Source organism: Melopsittacus undulatus, chromosome 12 (assembly GCF_012275295.1).
Source record: "Melopsittacus undulatus isolate bMelUnd1 chromosome 12, bMelUnd1.mat.Z, whole genome shotgun sequence".
Taxonomy (NCBI): Eukaryota; Metazoa; Chordata; class Aves; order Psittaciformes; family Psittaculidae; genus Melopsittacus; species Melopsittacus undulatus.
The window spans coordinates 5,029,130-5,046,990 of record NC_047538.1 but is presented as its reverse complement, the minus strand read 5'-3'; the positions used below and the strand labels follow the sequence as shown (position 1 = coordinate 5,046,990).

The window sequence follows — 17,861 nt, the reverse complement described above, 5'->3', positions numbered from 1 at the left end:
TTTAATGATGTCTCTCCACTTGGCTATCTGACAATAACTATGTAATGTAAAAGAGCCGTTAAAAATGGCTTTGCAAAATTAACTCCTGTTGCTCACTGAGTGTGTTTTGAGTCATATCTGCCTCTTGTTTACCGTCAAAATAATATCTCTATTCCTGGTAGCACTGAAAAAACAATATGATTACAGCAGAGGGAGTTGAAGTCTATTCTAGAAACAGTGCTGAAATAGGCAGTTATATTCTGAGTCCTAAAATTGTTAGTCTTAGTGATGGGCAAAAAAGACCCAGATCCTAAATCTTGACTTGTAAATTTAAAAACCTGTTTATCACGTTTTCAAATGAAGTTGAATGCAAGGTGCTAAAATAAATCTGTAGTCCAGTCTAAGAGCAGGCATGGGATGTCTGAGATGTGACTGCTTGCTTGGCTTTGGGCAAGTTCTTTTGTTTTCAGCTTGCCCATCTGTAAAATGGGGTTAAGGACTACTTTTGCGTTATTGACTTGATAAGATTTATGTTAGCTGTGTTTCTAAACTGCTTTGATATGCTTGTTTCAGAGTTGGTGCTGCAGCGTGGGATTTTTGAAGTTGCTTGCTGCAGTAAAAGCCACACTTGCAGAGAGGTTGAGAATTCACTTCCGTCAGCTGTGTATGGGAGGGGAGAGCTGCAAACTTTAGAATGTCAGAATGTCGAGGCTCAGGCAGATTGCGTGCAATCCTAATCCAGCCCTGCAGCTTTGACCTTTGAAGCAAGCTTCACCTTGAGACAGTTGAAGAAATCTATGTACGTTTGTATAGAAATATGTTTGTGATAGAAGGAATTTTCTCTTCATGGTCATCCAGCCCAGGGTTTCCCCACAGTCAGAGGAATTCAGTTTCTGACCTGCTCTGTGAATGAACCTGGTATTCTGAGTCTAAAGAGACAGCCTTCTCTCTGGGGGCTAAAACAAGGAGTGTAATTAAGATAATCTGTGTTGCTCTTCTGATGAAATCCATCTCAGACCTAATGATACTTTCCTGCTAGGAAAGATAAAATAAGTTCCTGTATGAGATAATTCTCTAGGTTCTCTTAAGCAGAATAGAAATGTTGTCTAAAACTATGTCTTGGATGCTTGTGAACGTGAAATCCTGCTGTTTGCTTTCCTACTACACACTGTTCCCTCTGAATTTTAATCTGGAGTTCAATCTTTCTTTCTTAGCTAAAAGGGGAGTTAAGGTTTTGGTTCATTCTTTCTGATGGAACCTATTCCAGGCGAGACTCTGCTCCCTGAGGAGGAGAGCAGAGAATTCATTCTCAGTGAAATCTGAGGCTCTCTGAAGTAAAAGCTGTTGACTTTGTCATACTGTGCAAATGTGCATTGCTTTTAGCAAGACAATAAAGGGTAAATGGGGTGATCTCTGCTCCTGTGGAGAGGTCGGGTGGTTACATTACACAATCTTCTAGAGCATCTTGCAGCAAATACATGGGTTATATTAAAAGTTGCAATCATATCATTTTTTTAAAGTAAATTGCTGACCTTATGCAGTGGAATCAGCTTTATTGAATTTCGCCAAAAATGCGTTTATAATCCCCCGCCCCTGCATACACATGATATTCATGTCCTTGCTGCCCATGTGGAAATGTCCCTTTTTATGGTGATAAAATTAAATTTGTCTTTGTCTCTGCATTGCCTCACCTTTTAAGTTTCCATCCTTAAAAGACACCAGTGGATAGCTGTACCAGAGGATGAAGATGGGCAATATCCCTGTGTGTGGGTGGCTGATTGTAAGCCAAGTGCCACAGAACAAATAAATAAGCTTTTCACATTTAGAGGACAAATAAAGCTGAGGACGGGTGTAATATGGGCATTTTTCTAGGAGTGTTGTGGCCTTGCTGTAGGTAAGAATTTATCTTGACTTGGAAGTACTAATACTTCTGTACTTTTTCTCAATTGCCACACAGTACCAAATGTAAACTCCACAAATAGTTACTGTGCTGCTCATGTAGTACTGTGGTACATGTCCTCCTTCAACGATAACTAACTGTTAAACCCTTCCCTAAGTCACTCAAGGAAAGTTTTGCAGCATGCTTAAGAATTTAACAAACATGTATCCCATATTTCTGTCCCACTTTGCATATTCACAGCACTCTGCAAATATTAACTAAGCTTGTACCACCTTTTGTGGAATGGCAAGATTATAAAATTCATTTTGATGTACTTCTTATTATGTCTTCTCTTCCTTCTCAGACCTTTACATTCTCCAGACAGCTTACAAACACCAGATTAAATTGGAAAGCAGAGGAAATGCAATCCCAACTTTAGGTAGGGAAACTGAGTCAGGTATATTCAGAATATTTAGATCTGAGATAATTCTGACTCCATGTCATATACATATGAATTTAACCATACTGTGCCATACTGTCAGTGGGATGTAGTGATGTTTATAGATGTACAATTCCTCAAAGCATTTTCATGTTTAGCCTTTCCAGGCCCCAGCTGCTTTGGGAGGTGGGAGATGTTAAGCTGGTTTTGTTCAATAAAATCAGCCCAAACCATCTTAAGTAAATGAAGGGGCAGGTTGGTCTCTGCAATGTTAGCATATATCCCTTCCTACAGCATCTCCCCCAACCTCTTCCTTTTTATGCAGCATTTAAAAGGGTAGCTGCTCAGAGGCACAGGGAAAATACCAGAATATCATTCTGCTCCTGCTCTTCAAGTAACCAGGAGAACGCAGCTGTTAAACTCAGAAATATAAAATACATGTTTAAAAGATGACTCTGTATGTATTTAAAAAAGAGAGCGAGAGAGGATTCAAGGGAACCAAAAAATAGCAGGTTCCATTACTGTAATTAAATGGCAGCATTTAACCTATCAGGCCGTTGCGTGGATGTGAGAGACGAGCAGGGAGCTGCATTTGAAATGATCACCGTCTTCCTTGGGGGATAGAGTAGTTAAATAATTTGTTTGTGAGGTGTGAGTTCAGTGTCGGGTAAAGCAAGTGCTTGTGTGTGCCTGTGTATCTTAGAAGCTAAGGATGGCTGTGTGTTTACTGAGAATACCCTGGAGGTTGGTATTTACTAGCACATGCACTGTCAATAAGAACACAAGCGGCTCTTGCCCATTTGTTAGGTTATCTGCAGAGTCAGGGCCTCACCTGGTCCCAGATATTGCATCATAAAAGAGCTTTTTTCACACTAGGCCACCTGAGACAGACGGGAAGAGCAGTAAAAGAAAAACAGGGGGAAAGGGGAAAGAAAAGAATCTGAGTCCTTTTTGGCCAGCTTTATCTACCGTAGCAACTGTAAAGGGTAAATTGTACTATCTGGTCACTGGACTTGGTACTCAGGAGTGTGGGGGCTATGTCATCCCTGGGGAAATAAAGGCAAAGCTGCTGCTCAGGTCTACCTTTAAACAGCACGTCAGGCAGTTCACTTCCCTTGCAGCAGAGTTCTGACAATGCCTAGCATGATTCCTACACTTCAAAACTGTGGAGTATAAAATCACATAGAGAGAGAGGGATCTGCACAGTGCACCCCTGGCCCTTCATCACTGGCCTGACACTGTTGAGGAGCTCTTTGGGCAGCCCTGAATAGCAGTGTTGATCAGCCTTTTGGCACCTTGGAAAGGAGACACTTTTCTTATGTAGTGCCCAGAAGAGAGCATCTTCCCATTTTTATTTGTGAGGTGATTCCTTTGTTTAGGAGCTGTTTCCTAGTCCTGGAACTTCAAGAATTGTCTTCATACAGTATGGGCTTATAGTAGTAGCAAGTTTTTCAGCTGCTTCACCTACTGATCTGACTTGTGTTATGTTGCAGGAACATGCCCATAAATGTTTCTTAATCTTCACTCCAGTTTCTGTGTGAATTTTGTGTAGCCTGTCCTGTTTTGAGGCTCTAGAAGACAAAAGTGTTTAAAAAAATAGATACTTAAATGTTTCTATTTTGAACATTCAACCCCAGAGACTGGATTTTGATGGCGGTGCTTAGCTGAAAGGAGACCAGAGAAATGCCACGTATTTCTACACCCAAAGTAAAGCACGAATTTGAGTCCTGTGTAGTTTGGTGAGAGCTGGAAATGTGCAAGTATTTCCAAAGATGATCTGCAAACACAGACAAAAAGGGATAAAGTTGTTACATGAATAAATTATTTGTTGGAAATGCTTTATCTAGCTCAAATCATAGAATGTATGTAAAGATTCTCAAAACTATCAATCTTTGTAAATGATTATTGTGTCAGTCTCAAATGCTTTATAAAGGATATTGTGGAGTATTATTCCTGTTGTACAGCTGTAGAAACTGAGGCAGATGGAGGTTAAATGACCTACACAAGGTCAATAGCAAGGCTGGGAATAGAACACAAATGTGTAGAGGCTTTTTATTATACTAATAAGGAAACTCTGGAGGTGTTTGGCATGGTAATCGGAACCCCAGAGAACTAGAAGCAGTTAGTATGTTCTGTGCATGTCCCGAGGGAGCAATGATGAAACTCCTTCTCTACCTTACCACTCCAGTTCTCCCTGTGTGGTCACCATAGTTTTTCCACCACTTAACCTCGTTATTTTTAGTATTGTTAGCATTAGTCGTCCTTTGGGTGTTTAATCCAGACTCCTTTCATTTTCTCCAGAACTGGGAAGAGCTGTTGGAGGCACATGGGGAGAAAAAAATCACAACAAACAAACCCCAAGATGAAAAATGATCTTTTGAAACTTCTGTGATTGTGTTGACTTGTTCCCTAATGTTTTTGTCTTTGCTTTTCTTTTATCATGAAGGACCCTGCTTGAATGTGTTCATCTGGGTTTCTTAAAAGTCTATTTGCTATTGTTTCTTTCTTCTCCACCCAAGATTAACATCCTGTGTGATGACATAGATGGTTGTTGTCTAAATGGACGCGATGCAACCAACAAAATTCTGAAGGGTGGGTGGAGAAATATTTATACAGTTGTGTTAAAAGCTACAAAGTAGGTTTGCCTTTTAAACAGAAGGTATTTCAACACTGTTATTGGCAGCATCAGCCTTTAATTTTACAGGTGGCTAGCTTTGTAGTAGCATTCAGCAAACAATATTTTAATGGCATGTAAAAAACTTTCGTTAAAACAAAAGAAAGAAGAATGAGGGTGATTTATAATCTGTAATGAATACTTGCTGACATGTCTTTTTGTAATGGTGTATTCGCGTCTCTGTCTTTCTGGGGAAATGCAAACCAGATTTACCTGAAACATTTCTACCATACTAATCAAATATGTAGTATTTAGATGTATTTTTCTTAGTTGAGCTTATCTTCTCAGGGTGATGGTACCTGACTCCGAGGTGTCTAACATTGATTCACTTGATAGAAACTGGGTTAGAGGAGCAAAGACACTCTATGAGCTTGTGAGAAATGTATGTCAGGAAAAGAAACTAGACTCCTGTGTTCATGTCTACTCACCCAGTGTTGCTTTGTTTACATTTCCATATAGTTTTCCATACACACTTTCACATATTTTTACATTTTCTTAGGAAGTTCAATTGTAGCTACTGTTCTTATGCTCCTTATAGCAGCTTCCTGACAGCAAGTGCACAGTAGGCACTGTCATAATGCATATTCAGTGTTCCATTCTGTGTGCTCTTCAAACACTAAAAGTTCATTCAGTATAGACTTTATATGATTTTTCATGTGATAAGTCTGGACTAACAGGTTTGGTTTGTTCCTTTCCAAAGTTTAAAGTTCTGAAAGTAAAAGAGGAAATAAATAACATTGAGGCAAGTCACTCTTTACAGTTAATCATTGTCCGCAGAGGCTACTCTGTGACAGGTACTGTCTAATGTAGAAAAAAATCCAGGTCCTCTTGTTAGTGTGTTTGAGGCAATCAGTAATTCTGGAGTAATACAAGGAACTGGGAATGATGCGTCAGGACAGACTGTCATTCTTATATATAAAACTAAGTTATCCTTCAGATATTCTGACAAATCTAGTTAAATAATTCCTTATAATGGTTTGAAATTGTTCTTTTTTTACACAATTCCTTTCTTTTGCATGCGGAGTTGGAAGCGTCTGGTTCTAGAATTGCAGTTGAGCCTAGTCCAGTGAGAACAGAGCAGCAGTGAAATCTGGTATTCACATTATAGCCAGTCTGCTAGGTCAGATCTAATACAGAGCAGATTCAGGTCCATGCCACTGAAATGTCTGGTTATTCTTTGCTGCAATAACAAAGATGATGGTGCAGTTCCAGATGTCTGGTTGACTGCAGATCCTTCAGGGCAGCTCCTTCTACTTCAGTGCTGGAATTCTTGTGACATGCTGGTTCAAGTTGTTGGAAATACAATTTAAAATTGGAGTTCCAAAGGTAGATTAGAATCAAACCTCCTGTATTACCAGGGTTTTACCTTACCCAAATTTCAGACAACCTCTGGCTTTCTCCTTAGAAGCTCCTAAAGATAATATCACAGATCAAAGAGTAGCCAAAGGCCAATCATTTTGTTGCTATTGCTCAACAAGCTGTTTAACAAAATACTTTTCTTTCACACAAAGTAAATTGATCTAAAGCACAAGCATTTTCTGTCACCCCTGTTATTAAAATTTGTATCAAGTTTTGGTAGTGAAGTTCATTTTCTAGGTTTCTCAAGTGCTGTGTACCAAGCAGTTCTACTGTTGGAAATGTAGAATAAATTAATATCTTTTCACCTTTATAGAATTGTTTTGTTGTAGTTCCCAATTTAATAGAAGGAACGTTTCATAGACATGCTGTGTACTCTGGGTAAGTTACTTCATTTATGTGTGTTTTTCTTTCCAACCTGTTTTTTCCCCTTCACATTGACTGTTGAATGCTTTGGGTGTGCCTGCCTTGTTTCTGCATGGTACCTGGCACCTGCATGGTGAATGCCTTTTGGTGTCTAAGGGTATTATAATACAAGTAATGAAGGTGAGGAACCATCACCATGAGACTTGTTTCTCTGCAGAAATAACAGCAAGCATTTGCAGATCCCACATTGAGTATGCTTGGAAACATACCTGTTTAGTGTGTCTAATACTTGCTTTCTCTGCATAGTTTTATTTCTAGGGAGGTTGTCAGTTGTAGTAACAAATTATAACAGCACTATGGTTACTAGGGTAGTGTCTCTTCCATCATCTGGATTTTCTGCCATGTACAGGCTTCTTTTAAACAAACGTCAGAGCCCTGGTTCTATTCCTGATAAACCACCTTGGAGTTGGCATCCTGGCATAGAGTCATCAAAGCCTTCAAACCCCAAGGTACATAGTCACTTGAAGTCTTTCACATATAGGAAGAATTTTGTTCTCATGTAGAGTTCTCACATCATGTTGTCCTGGTTTCGGCTGTGTCTCTTCGTCACTGGGAGAGAAATAGACAGATGGACTTACTCTGCTGTTCTCCACTCGAAGGAGGCTTTCTATCAAGTACTGCCTTCTGCTCATATGATAATAGAAGGGAAAAGCTGAAGGCAGGTGACCTAAGAATAAAACCCATAGATGATGATAATATATAATTTCCCTTCATTTTTAGAAAGAGAATTTTATTTCTGTTACCGAAAGAATTGTTTCTTCTATCTTTTTTTGCTGACCTCATGGCCATATTCTTAGAATGACTCTGTAATAAAGAGGTCTTCAGAAGAAGGTATTCAGGACTGAATTTTCACTGTGTTTTTTACATATGTTTGTGTAGGAATTCAGCTGGGCTTTGCAATAAAACTTGTGGTTCTGTAATTCAGGTTACTGAGGACTTTGGACATGTCTCATTAGATTTAGAGTCATGTTGCTCTCTGCCTTTTTTCTGATTTCAACTTCTTGTGAAGCAAAAATTGTGCCTGTTGAATTACGCTCTCTGCTACCTGAAGACTTGTTGTAGATTAATTCAAAAACAAGGTATCCAAATCCTGTTACGGCTGGGATAGCACTGCACCTAATAGGGCTTCTGCATTTCAGAATCCCAAGTGTGAGTCCCATTATCCAACCACTTTGTCTTGCATGTTGTTCCTCTTATTCTCCTTTCAGTGTTTGGCCCCTGAAATATATTGTTTAGTGTTGGGAGCTTTCACTTAAGGTATCCCTTCTCTTTTTTCTCTGTGGAACAGAGATAACATACTTCATGTAAGCAAAGAGCTTACTTTACATTAGAAGAGGAAGACCTGACCTCTCTTACTACAAGTGAAACTGTATTTTCCCTGCCTTGAAACTACGAGTGAAATACATTTTGCACTGGCTTATAATGCTGTGATTTATGCTGTGATATGCTTTGTGATATTACAATGTCCTTTTGCCTTTGTGTTTGATTTTTTCCCCTCTAATAAATTTTAGTGGGTATGCTGTCAATGAACAGGGGCATTTACCCTAAATAGCCATAGGAAAAAGAGGCATTCTCTCTCCTCTTTACTGCCTCACAGAAGGAATCCTGTACATTCCCCCCCACCCCTTTCCCATTAATCTTACTGCAATTTGTTTTCTGTGTCTTTCCTCCTTGGTTTGAAATAGTATTAACAGGGGAGATATTTTTAAATAGAAAACAACTGGAAGGAAACATCTTTCTCCCTCTCTCATGTGCATACACAAACACGAGTGAGTGACCAGCAGCAACTTTTTCATTTTCCATTTTGAACTTCTCATATCTAGAAAACTGAAAAGTTGCAGTACTTGTTCCTGGTTTTTCCATTCCCAGCCATGCTTAGCAAGTCATTTGCCCTTTCTTATTCAGAGTGAAAAGACTTTGATCCAGTTTTTGGAAGACAATACTCATTTCATACGAATATTTAATCAGTAGAAAATAGGGAGGATTTAGTTTGTTTGTTTAGTATTTAACCAAGTGAATAAGGCAGATTAGGGGAAGGGGGAGACTGGACCCATAAACAAGGTGATATATAATATTTTTTTTCGTTCTCCTTTTAAATAAATACCGATCAGCTTTATGTTCAGAGACAATAGGAGCCGTTGGCTTAAATTTGCAGTTTACTGTATTTATGGCTGTAATATCAAGGTGCTGCCGTCGTAATTTCATGCCCCAATGAGAAGAGCAAGGTCGAAGCAAATGCTTCCATCGGCATCTGCTAACACACTAACTCATAAACAAGGCCCGGCTGGATCAGGTGGCACGGAATAATACAGGCTAATGAAATACAGCACAGCTTTCCATTACTGTTAGTTTTTACAGTGTCGTCATTACGTGTAATTTATGTTTAAAAAATTCAATTTTATACAAGGCTCTGGGAAATAGGGGTCTGCAGGTCACCCGACGACTTTTAACGGCTCTGAGAGTCCTTATTGCACTCTCCTGTTCCAACAAAATGTTAATAATAAATAATAAAAAAAATCCTCTTTTACTTTTTCTCTGGCTTGCATATCTTGCTCTGTCTTTTTAATTACAAGTGGCTAAGGGGAGTTTGGGGCTCTAGATGATGTCAGGAGTTATCCCCTTTCCTGATGCTCCCAGAGGGGGGTGACTGTCTGCTTGCTTTGCTTTTGTCTGTCTATCAATCACCTGGGGTCCTGTAAATGGAGTAAACACAGCTGAGGAGAGGGAGATACTTAACAACCTCTCTCCCAAACCCTCACCCTCTGACATTGCCCTCCTCTACTCCATTACACTTCATTTTATTATAGACTCCAAAAAGCTTGGCCAGGAAGAGAAACTGCTGCCAGGTCTATTTATTTATTTATATCTGTTATGCCAAAATACTTTTTATTTTAACCTTTTCCTTCCTGCTTGGCTCGCTGTAATTCTCTGTGTTGTACTGTCAGTCAGGTTTTTCCTTCCTTGTTTTTGTGCTGTGCAATGAGGTTAGAGCAGCTTTATCAGTTCTGATTGCTACTTAGTCACCCTGATGGGTTAAAGTATATAATGTTGCTTAAAGATTGCAATTGCATAATTAACAGGCTTGTAGATGAATAAGGCTGTAAGAATTCAAAGCTCTTTCAGGAACTTTTCAAATGACTTTTACTGCTGTATTTTTTGGTGTGACAGTTGAGACCAGTGAAATTCCCTTTGATGTTGGGGTTCCTTTACACAAAGTTTGAGCTGGAAGTGCAGCAGCAGGATGTTTACATCCAAATACAGTGTCTTAATGTAAATGAAGGGTAAAAAAAAATCAAAGTGATGTTTCTGAGACCTTGGGGTTTGTTAAAATGTTGGCTCAGGCTCAGCCTCCTGAATGCCCCATGAAACAAGATGTGTGAAAGCAAATGGATCAGGGGACGATGCCTTTTGACCTTTTGGAAATATATTCAGCTGAGCACGGAATAGGATGTAGGACAAACATCTGATAGAAGCATCACCCAGCGCTGCATGTAACTGACTGAACAGGTGGAATCATTAGTCTGGATCACATCCCAGAAGGTTTTTATGATGATTTTTTTAAAATGTGCCCATGTTCTTTCTGAGCAGAGTTGACTCAGTGGCTTCCAGGAACAGGAGTGTAATGTCGTTCCAGGGTGCCTACCAGTAGATCTTCCTTTTAGTCATATGATACCATGCACTAACTTCAAGTAATCACAGAGTTTGTTGTAGCTAAACAAGTTGTCCAGTTCAGTTTTGCTTTCTTCTCAATAGAAAGTGTGTGCATGAGTGAGGAAAACGACAACGGATACCACCCCCTGCCCTGCCTCTGTGCCTGCCAAAGGGTGGGTGTGCTTGTTGCTCCTGGGTGGTCTGTCAGGGTGGTAATAAAACTGCCTTTGCAAACCCACAAAAGGAACTTAATTCATTCCACCACCTTCCCCTTTTCTGGCAGAATTCGTAATTTCTTCCTAACCAGACATTTTCTCCCTAAAACTAATGTTGCCTTCAGGTAGTGAAAATCATGCTTGAATTACTGGATTGAGCAGTGCAAGGAGGAATATAATGAAGAAAAAGATATGCTCAGTGGATGGGATGGGAAAAAGGGTTGTCACTGAAATGTCAGCCTGTGTCAGAAAAGGAGAAGAAAAAACTTGGTGGCTCATCCGGTTAAGCTCATGCAAGGGTTTTGCATTGCAGTTATTGCTACTGTGTTTCATCCAGAAAATAAAGAAGAATGGATTTCTGGTAAAACAATGGATTGGGACTTGCATCTCCCAAGTGTTATTTTCTGATTGTCAGAGGTTCTGACCTCGGAGCACTTTCCATATCTGTACGTCTCACCTCTTCCTCGTCTGTAATGATAATAGTACTCCTCTGAGTACTCCTCTACTTCAGAATGGTCATAAGAGGAACAGTATTTTGATGTATGTGAGGTCCTTATATTAAATAGTAGTAGATATTATAGAAGGGCCTATATAGACAGTCAAGCCTTAGAAGCTCTTGGGCAAAAGAGCTTTTTATACAGCACATGAGATGCAGGCACCAGGTGTTGTCTGTGAAAACCCATTGTATTCTCTGACTTGCTCTGATTCTGTGTTTGACCACAACTTACAGGGGCTGAGCGACCCCTAAAAACTGAGTGGCCCTGGTGACAAACGCAGAAGGTCAGCAAGAACCTTTAAGTGCAAGACAGTCATGGGTGCTGCATTCTTCAAATCAACACCCTGAAGCCTGAAAAGGAAATTTTAAGGCTCTGTGAAAATTATACCTAATTCTTTGTGATGGCAGTAGTGCTGTAGAGGAATGAAATGGGTGGTTGGGGGAAGGGAATAGGTTTGCATTCTGTGGGGCTATGAAGACAGTTTCCTTGCATCCTTCGCCTCAGCTCAGTCCTTGCTCGGTACCCTCTGCGGTTAGATTATTCCTTGCAGATAGCAATCAACTGGAAGGAAGTGTGTGTCTAATTTGCATGAGATTATTTAAAACAAAAAAAAAGGTCTGCATTAGTCAGGGTGATGGTAAACAACGCAAAGAGATGCCTTTTATAATATAGCTGTGGCTCAGCTTTCAAAGCCAAATATAATTCACTTACAATTGGCAGTTTCCTTTATTGTTCCTTTTAACCTTTTGCGTTCTGCATGGTCTTGATCTTGCTGCAACTCTAGAAGAACTAAAAGGTTTGTTTTCCAAAGTGTTGAGAAGGTGGATTTAGACCAGTTTTCTCTTAAACTGAGACATACCTGTTTGAGGATTATATTAGATGCAAAGCTCCAGTGTTTGTGGCACTGCTTTTGCATCCAAGAGAATCTTCCTGCTAGATTAGAACAATGAATGGACCATGGACACTTTTTAATATAATGCAAAAAATAGAAGGACTTTGAGATATTGGAACAGATGATACTTTGATCTGGTTTAGAAATTCCCACTTTTCTATGTAATTAATATATCAAGGTTGAATAATTTGGGGCATGGAAAACCCATACTGTGTTGTGCATACATATGTGTAGGGGGTGAATGTGAAAAAAAGTCCAAAGGAATTTCCAAAGGGAATTTTGATGAGTTGTAATTGCCTGAGGACAGTCTTAGAATGTCTTGTATGTTTTTGTTACTGTCTGCGAAAAATGACAACCATGAAGGCAGGTGTATTTCTGAATCCACAGATGACTAGTTGCAGTGCAGATTCACTCCATATATATGCTTAAGGAATCGGCTCCAGGAGATTATTCCCTTGATGCTTGGAGGCTAAGATGACAGGGCCTTAAAATCATCTTGTTTGGATGAATAAAAAGGTGTTCCAAGGTGATGGCAGTCCCAGCCCTCTCCTCTGATAATTAAGAAGGGATGTAGCTGTGATGTTCTTTTGTACCATGAACAAGACCACTTCACAAGGCAGCAGAATAGTCCGGGGATGTAATAATCAATTTTAATTTGCACTGCTTTGCACAGGATTCAAACCAGGAATTCAAACGTGAAAGATTTTCCATCATTCTATCATTCACATCAGGTTTTTCTCCACAGTACAGGAGGGGTTTAATGGAAACAGTGATACTTGAGTGTCCCTAGTTGGCAAGACCAGAATAATCCTAGAAGTGCATTTAATCTCAAACAGCGTGAGAACAGAAGGAGCAAGATGGTTAGGAAACAATAAGCTTTGTTTCCTGCTCTTTGTGTAGAAAGAGGTAAGGATCCTCCATAGCTTCTGTACGTTTCTAAGTGTTAAATATTATCAGATTTGCATGGATGTAGGACAAAATACCCTGTTTTAGTGGGAGCCACGTTTGCAGCCAGCAGCTAATGTTGTCTCCATCTTTATGAAATTCCATAGTTGCTAGTGATCTGCAGTGTTGGCATGTGTTTATGCTTTCTCCTGTATTGGATAATTAGGAGCTGGTTAAAACAGTTTCTTTCTGATTAGGACTTTTTAGCATGGCTTAGACACCATAAATATTGCTTTTGTGACTAGAACAATGGGCTGAGTTGTGTTCCTGTGCCTTTTATTACTGTCACTGCAAGTCTTGTTCCATACTGTTAAGTGGGGTTTGGTTTCTTACTACTTGAGGCGTGCATCAAATACAAAGGGATTGCAAGACCAGAGATGAGGAACTTCAGATTTCTGATGCTGTTTCTGACACTGACAATATTCTGTTATGTTAGAGAAATCACCTCATTTCTCTGTGCAACAATATTTGCACAGTAGAGTAGATAGAATAGTATCTGCCAGGAGCTCAGAGTATCTCATGTACTCACAGGAATAGGGAAAAGTTAATAGTTATAAAGCCTTCTGAATACCAGAAGCACTGTGCTAGTGCTGTATGATATTAAATAACAGTTCTGAGGCAGACTTGTGTATTTATTTCTGGCATTACTGTTTGTGCTACAGATTATTCTGTCTAGACCCCCAGTATGCAGGGAAATTTAAGATCATGAAAAAAATCATCAAAACTTAGGGCCTGCCCATTTTCCATGTTGTATCTCTCTTATGTTAAAAAGCTAAGTGTTTTAAAGGATTTAAGTTGAGGATTTTCATCTACCAGATCTTCATGGATCTCAACTGGAGGTGATGGAAAGTGTTCCCCTATTTTTATCCTACTGCTGTCATGTTTATACCATTTTCCTTACTGTCCTCAGTCCCTAGAGCAGCTGTGTGAGAATCAAGTGGTCTGTCTCTTCTCTTCTAAATCTCTTTCCTTAAAATCTATATTCTCATTTCCAACCTTGCTGAATGTTTTTGCTTGCACACTGCCTGTATAGTGAAAGGTCCTGAATCACTTCATATGTTCTTTGTAGCAGGGCCACTGGCTTTCTACCTGGTTCTGTGCAGGAGAATAGCAACAAATAGTACACAACTGCCCAGATCCCACATCATGGTTGCCTTCTGAGTACTAAATTCTTTTCCTAGAGGATGTTTTCTCTTGTTGGGAAAAAATAATTCAGCTGTGCTTCCTTCTTTACAGATGCTGGTCATCATGGATCCTTTAGCTGCTTTTGTTTTCCCCCTTGTTGGCCAAATCTTTTCCATATGTTGTCGCCAATTACAGATGGTCATCCTAGCATTTCCTGATGGCAGGAGTGACTGCACCAACATGTACCATGTGTGCAGCGTTACTACAGCTCCGCGTGAAATAAAAGCCAGGCTGCCTTAGGGCAATCTAATCACGCAGCCATAGGCTGGGGCAATGCTAACGCTGAAAGTTTAGGCTTGGCCTTGTTTTGATCTGTTTTGTTATAGTTTTATTTCCTCCTTACATTCTGTGTCCCATTCATACTAATCACAGTCAGTCCTGATTTTTTTCCTTTTTATTTCTGCATTTGTCATAAAATAAAGCAAATTATTCCCGTCTTCGGAAACGATGTAGACTAATTAGTCGTCTAACCCAATAATTAGGTTTTTGTTTCCCTGTCTGTTTTCATGCATTATTGTTAGTTTTTTCCCCTCTTTTTTTTTTTTACACCATTACAGATTAAAATGAGCCACATTTGCAGTTGATGGTATCTTTTTTTCGGGGGAAGAATGGAGAATTGCAATAGAAAGCTACTTCAAAAGCAGCAATAAACTCAAGGATAAATTAAGGAAATTGAATGAGCCACATTTGGAAGCAGCGTTGAGGCTAATATTCTGTCGCTTAAGGTTAAATTGCAACAGAGAAAGAGAGAGGGAGACATTCCAGTGAATCCAAAATTGGGGAGGCATTACTGCTCAAGTCACTGCCAAAATCCTTTGCAGCTTGAAAGGGTTCTGCCTGGCTTGAGAATTTAATTATGCGTGCATCAAGTGGGTAAAGGTGCTAAACTGATTTCATTTCCTCTGCTCCCCCAGGCCTGACAGATGAAGAAATTGACCTGGCTTTCCAGCAGTCGGGCACAAGCACGGATGAGCCACAGTCCCCAGGTCTTTCTACACAAGTGGTGCCAGCTCAGCCCTCTCACCCAGTGGTGTATAGTAAGTAACACTTCAAAAACCATCTGGTTCTGTTGCTTTCTGCAGTGATTTCTCCAGCAAGCTCACAGGTTTCTGTGCTAGATCCTAGATTTCAGGTCAAATAACGCCATACTGTTTGTCAGAATTGGATCCCAAATGTTACTTCAAATGCACTTTGTAGTTGTTGATGCACATGACAAGATCATGTTACCCAAGGAAAAAGAGATACAAATGATCATTGTCTACAAACAAACATCATGCATACTAGCCTGTGACACCCCTTGACCTGGAGGGGTATAGTCAATACAAATTAGATTCTCACCCACTATGATGCTTGAAAAAAGCATTTAGTCAGCTTAGGACTCAATATTCCCTTTTAAAACTTATGGTCATGCTTCCCTTCATCAGTAGGGTTTTCTAATATTTAGGTCATAAATATGTGATAGAGCTGATAGATTCTTGGACAGAAGGTGCTGTAAAAGGGCAACACCATTTCATCTTATTGCAGCAGTGGACTCTGTTCAATAAACTGTTGGACATCGACACAGAGTTTTGTTTTAGCTAGAGGACTTACTATCTTAACTAGTCAGGCAACCAGTTAGTTTATAGAATCAGAATAGCTCAATTGGAAGGAACCCATAAGAATCATGGAGTCCAGCTCCCTGCTTCTCTGAGAACTACCTAAAAATCAACCATATGAGCAAGAGCACCATCCACATGCTCCTTGAACTCTGACTATTAATGCTTTGAATAGTTACGTGAAAGAGGTGTATTTCCAGCATGAACAGCAAGCTGGAATATAAGGTCTGTGACTTCCTGTGTGTGAATTTAAGGTCTGGCACAATGGAACCCCAGAGTGAATGAACATTAATAGTGCTGTCAGGTTGCAAGTAATAACAAACAGTTAATATGAATCCCTAATTTTAATAAGCTCTTCCTCTTCAATCTTAAATAATCTGAGGGGTGACAGCAGAAATTCTGTGGACTTGCTTGTATGATTTTGTGTACAAAATACACTCTCAAAGAATTTTTCAAGTCCCAGCATAATCTGTGTAGACTCAAAATTTACATATATATTTGCATTTTAAAACAAACCTCGCAAAAAAGTATCTAAGCTCCAAACAATAAAAACCAAAGTACACACCATTAAAAATCCATCAAAAGAAGCTGTTTAGCTCACATGTGTGTCTGGCAGTTTGAAAATCACTTCACTTACCTGCCAAGTGTTAAGAATAGGGTTTTGATACTGCTCCTAAACAGCTCTAGGTCAGGTTCTGACTGATGTAACAGTCCATTTAGGGCTGTGTTTATTAGTTTGTGGCATAGGTTTCCTATTGCTAGAGACAACACTGAACTTGCTTTCTGAGTTTTTAAATACTCTGGTTTGGCACAATTTGGGAAAAAAAACATTTGTGATGGAGGTGGGCTCAGAACTGGAATATTTCTGACTGTTGTACTGGGTGTTCTGGTGAGCCCAGGACTGAATTCTGCCTTCTGGGCTAATACCTGTCTGCCATAGCTCACAGAAAATTACAGAAAAGCTAAATCTGCTCTCTGAAAGAACAGTGCCAGATTCCTCTTAGTGCTGTCCCCGACTCTTATCACAACCCAGTATTAGAAGAGTTGATCTTCCCTTATTTTATAGTGCTCCATTACTAAGGGTAAGACAGGAAAGAAGTGTACAATTCAAAGTGGAAAGCACTGTCATCATTGTTAACTCCTGTAGGTTTATCACTGTATGGGATTTTTTTCATTGTACTATTTTGGCTTTCTTCAAATCCCCAGCTCCCAATTTCTACTTACTGGGCAAAAATCTTAGCTAATATTTAAACATCAAAATGTTCCCAGTAACAGCCCCAAAGAGAGGTCTGAAGGTATCATTTTGTAATGCTCAGAAACCAAAGGTGAACAAAAATACCACCAAAGTAAAGCTTTTGAAGGGGCTGTAGTTGTAAAGCAGTGTTCCAGCTTTGTAATCTGATTGCTGCTTTTTAAATCATTTGAACCAAAACCTTTTGCCTGTGAGCCAGCCCTTTTTAGCAACCCCCCAAAATGGGGGAAATGGTGACAACAGATTTCTTAGGTATTGTTCTTCCTTGCTCCAGCCATTCTTTGTAGACCTATTTAAGTTTAACCTCTTAATGGATGTAGGAGAATAATAAAAAGCTAAATATATTTATATTTATAAAAATAAATATATGGTATTCATTTGACCAAAATACTTGTTTTGATCAAGTGTCATCTGTGCCCTGTTCTAGTCCTTGGCTGGTGTAGTACTAGTGGTGGTAATGATGAATCCATCTTTGTGTCTTCCTGCTACATCCTTTGCATGGTATCAGTACAGCAAAAAGAGTATGTGGATTTCTCTTGAGCTGATGGATGTGGCTGTGCAGAGGCTCTTTCAAGGTGCCTTATTTGCTGTAGGTTATTTCATCAGTTGGATGATAATGTTGTAATGAATATTTCTGAATTGGTCCAAATCTGCTCCAGGACAGTTGTTTCTGTGACAGTTTCCTAAGTCAATTTATCTTTCACAGATTTGTTAGGAGTTGTCATGTACAGAGAAAGACAGATACTACTTTTTGTCTATCTGTTACGCTTATCTTCTTACAGAGTATTCATGACGCTAGTGTTGAAATGCTTCAAGGTTTGAAGTTCAAAAGTATATCTGAATGACTAATGAGATAGGTAGACTGCTGAATCTATA

The 17,861-nt window shown here is 39.5% G+C and overlaps 1 protein-coding gene across 1 annotated transcript in view; it reads left to right on the top strand.

Moving 5' to 3' along the window:
• PEX14 (peroxisomal biogenesis factor 14) overlaps nucleotides 1-17,861 on the top strand; it is a 76,163-nt gene that overhangs the window by 44,259 nt on the left and 14,043 nt on the right. The window contains exon 4 of the mRNA XM_034068185.1: nucleotides 15,053-15,175. Coding sequence (XP_033924076.1) covers nucleotides 15,053-15,175 — 123 coding nt within the window. The remainder of the gene's footprint in view (nucleotides 1-15,052; nucleotides 15,176-17,861) is intronic.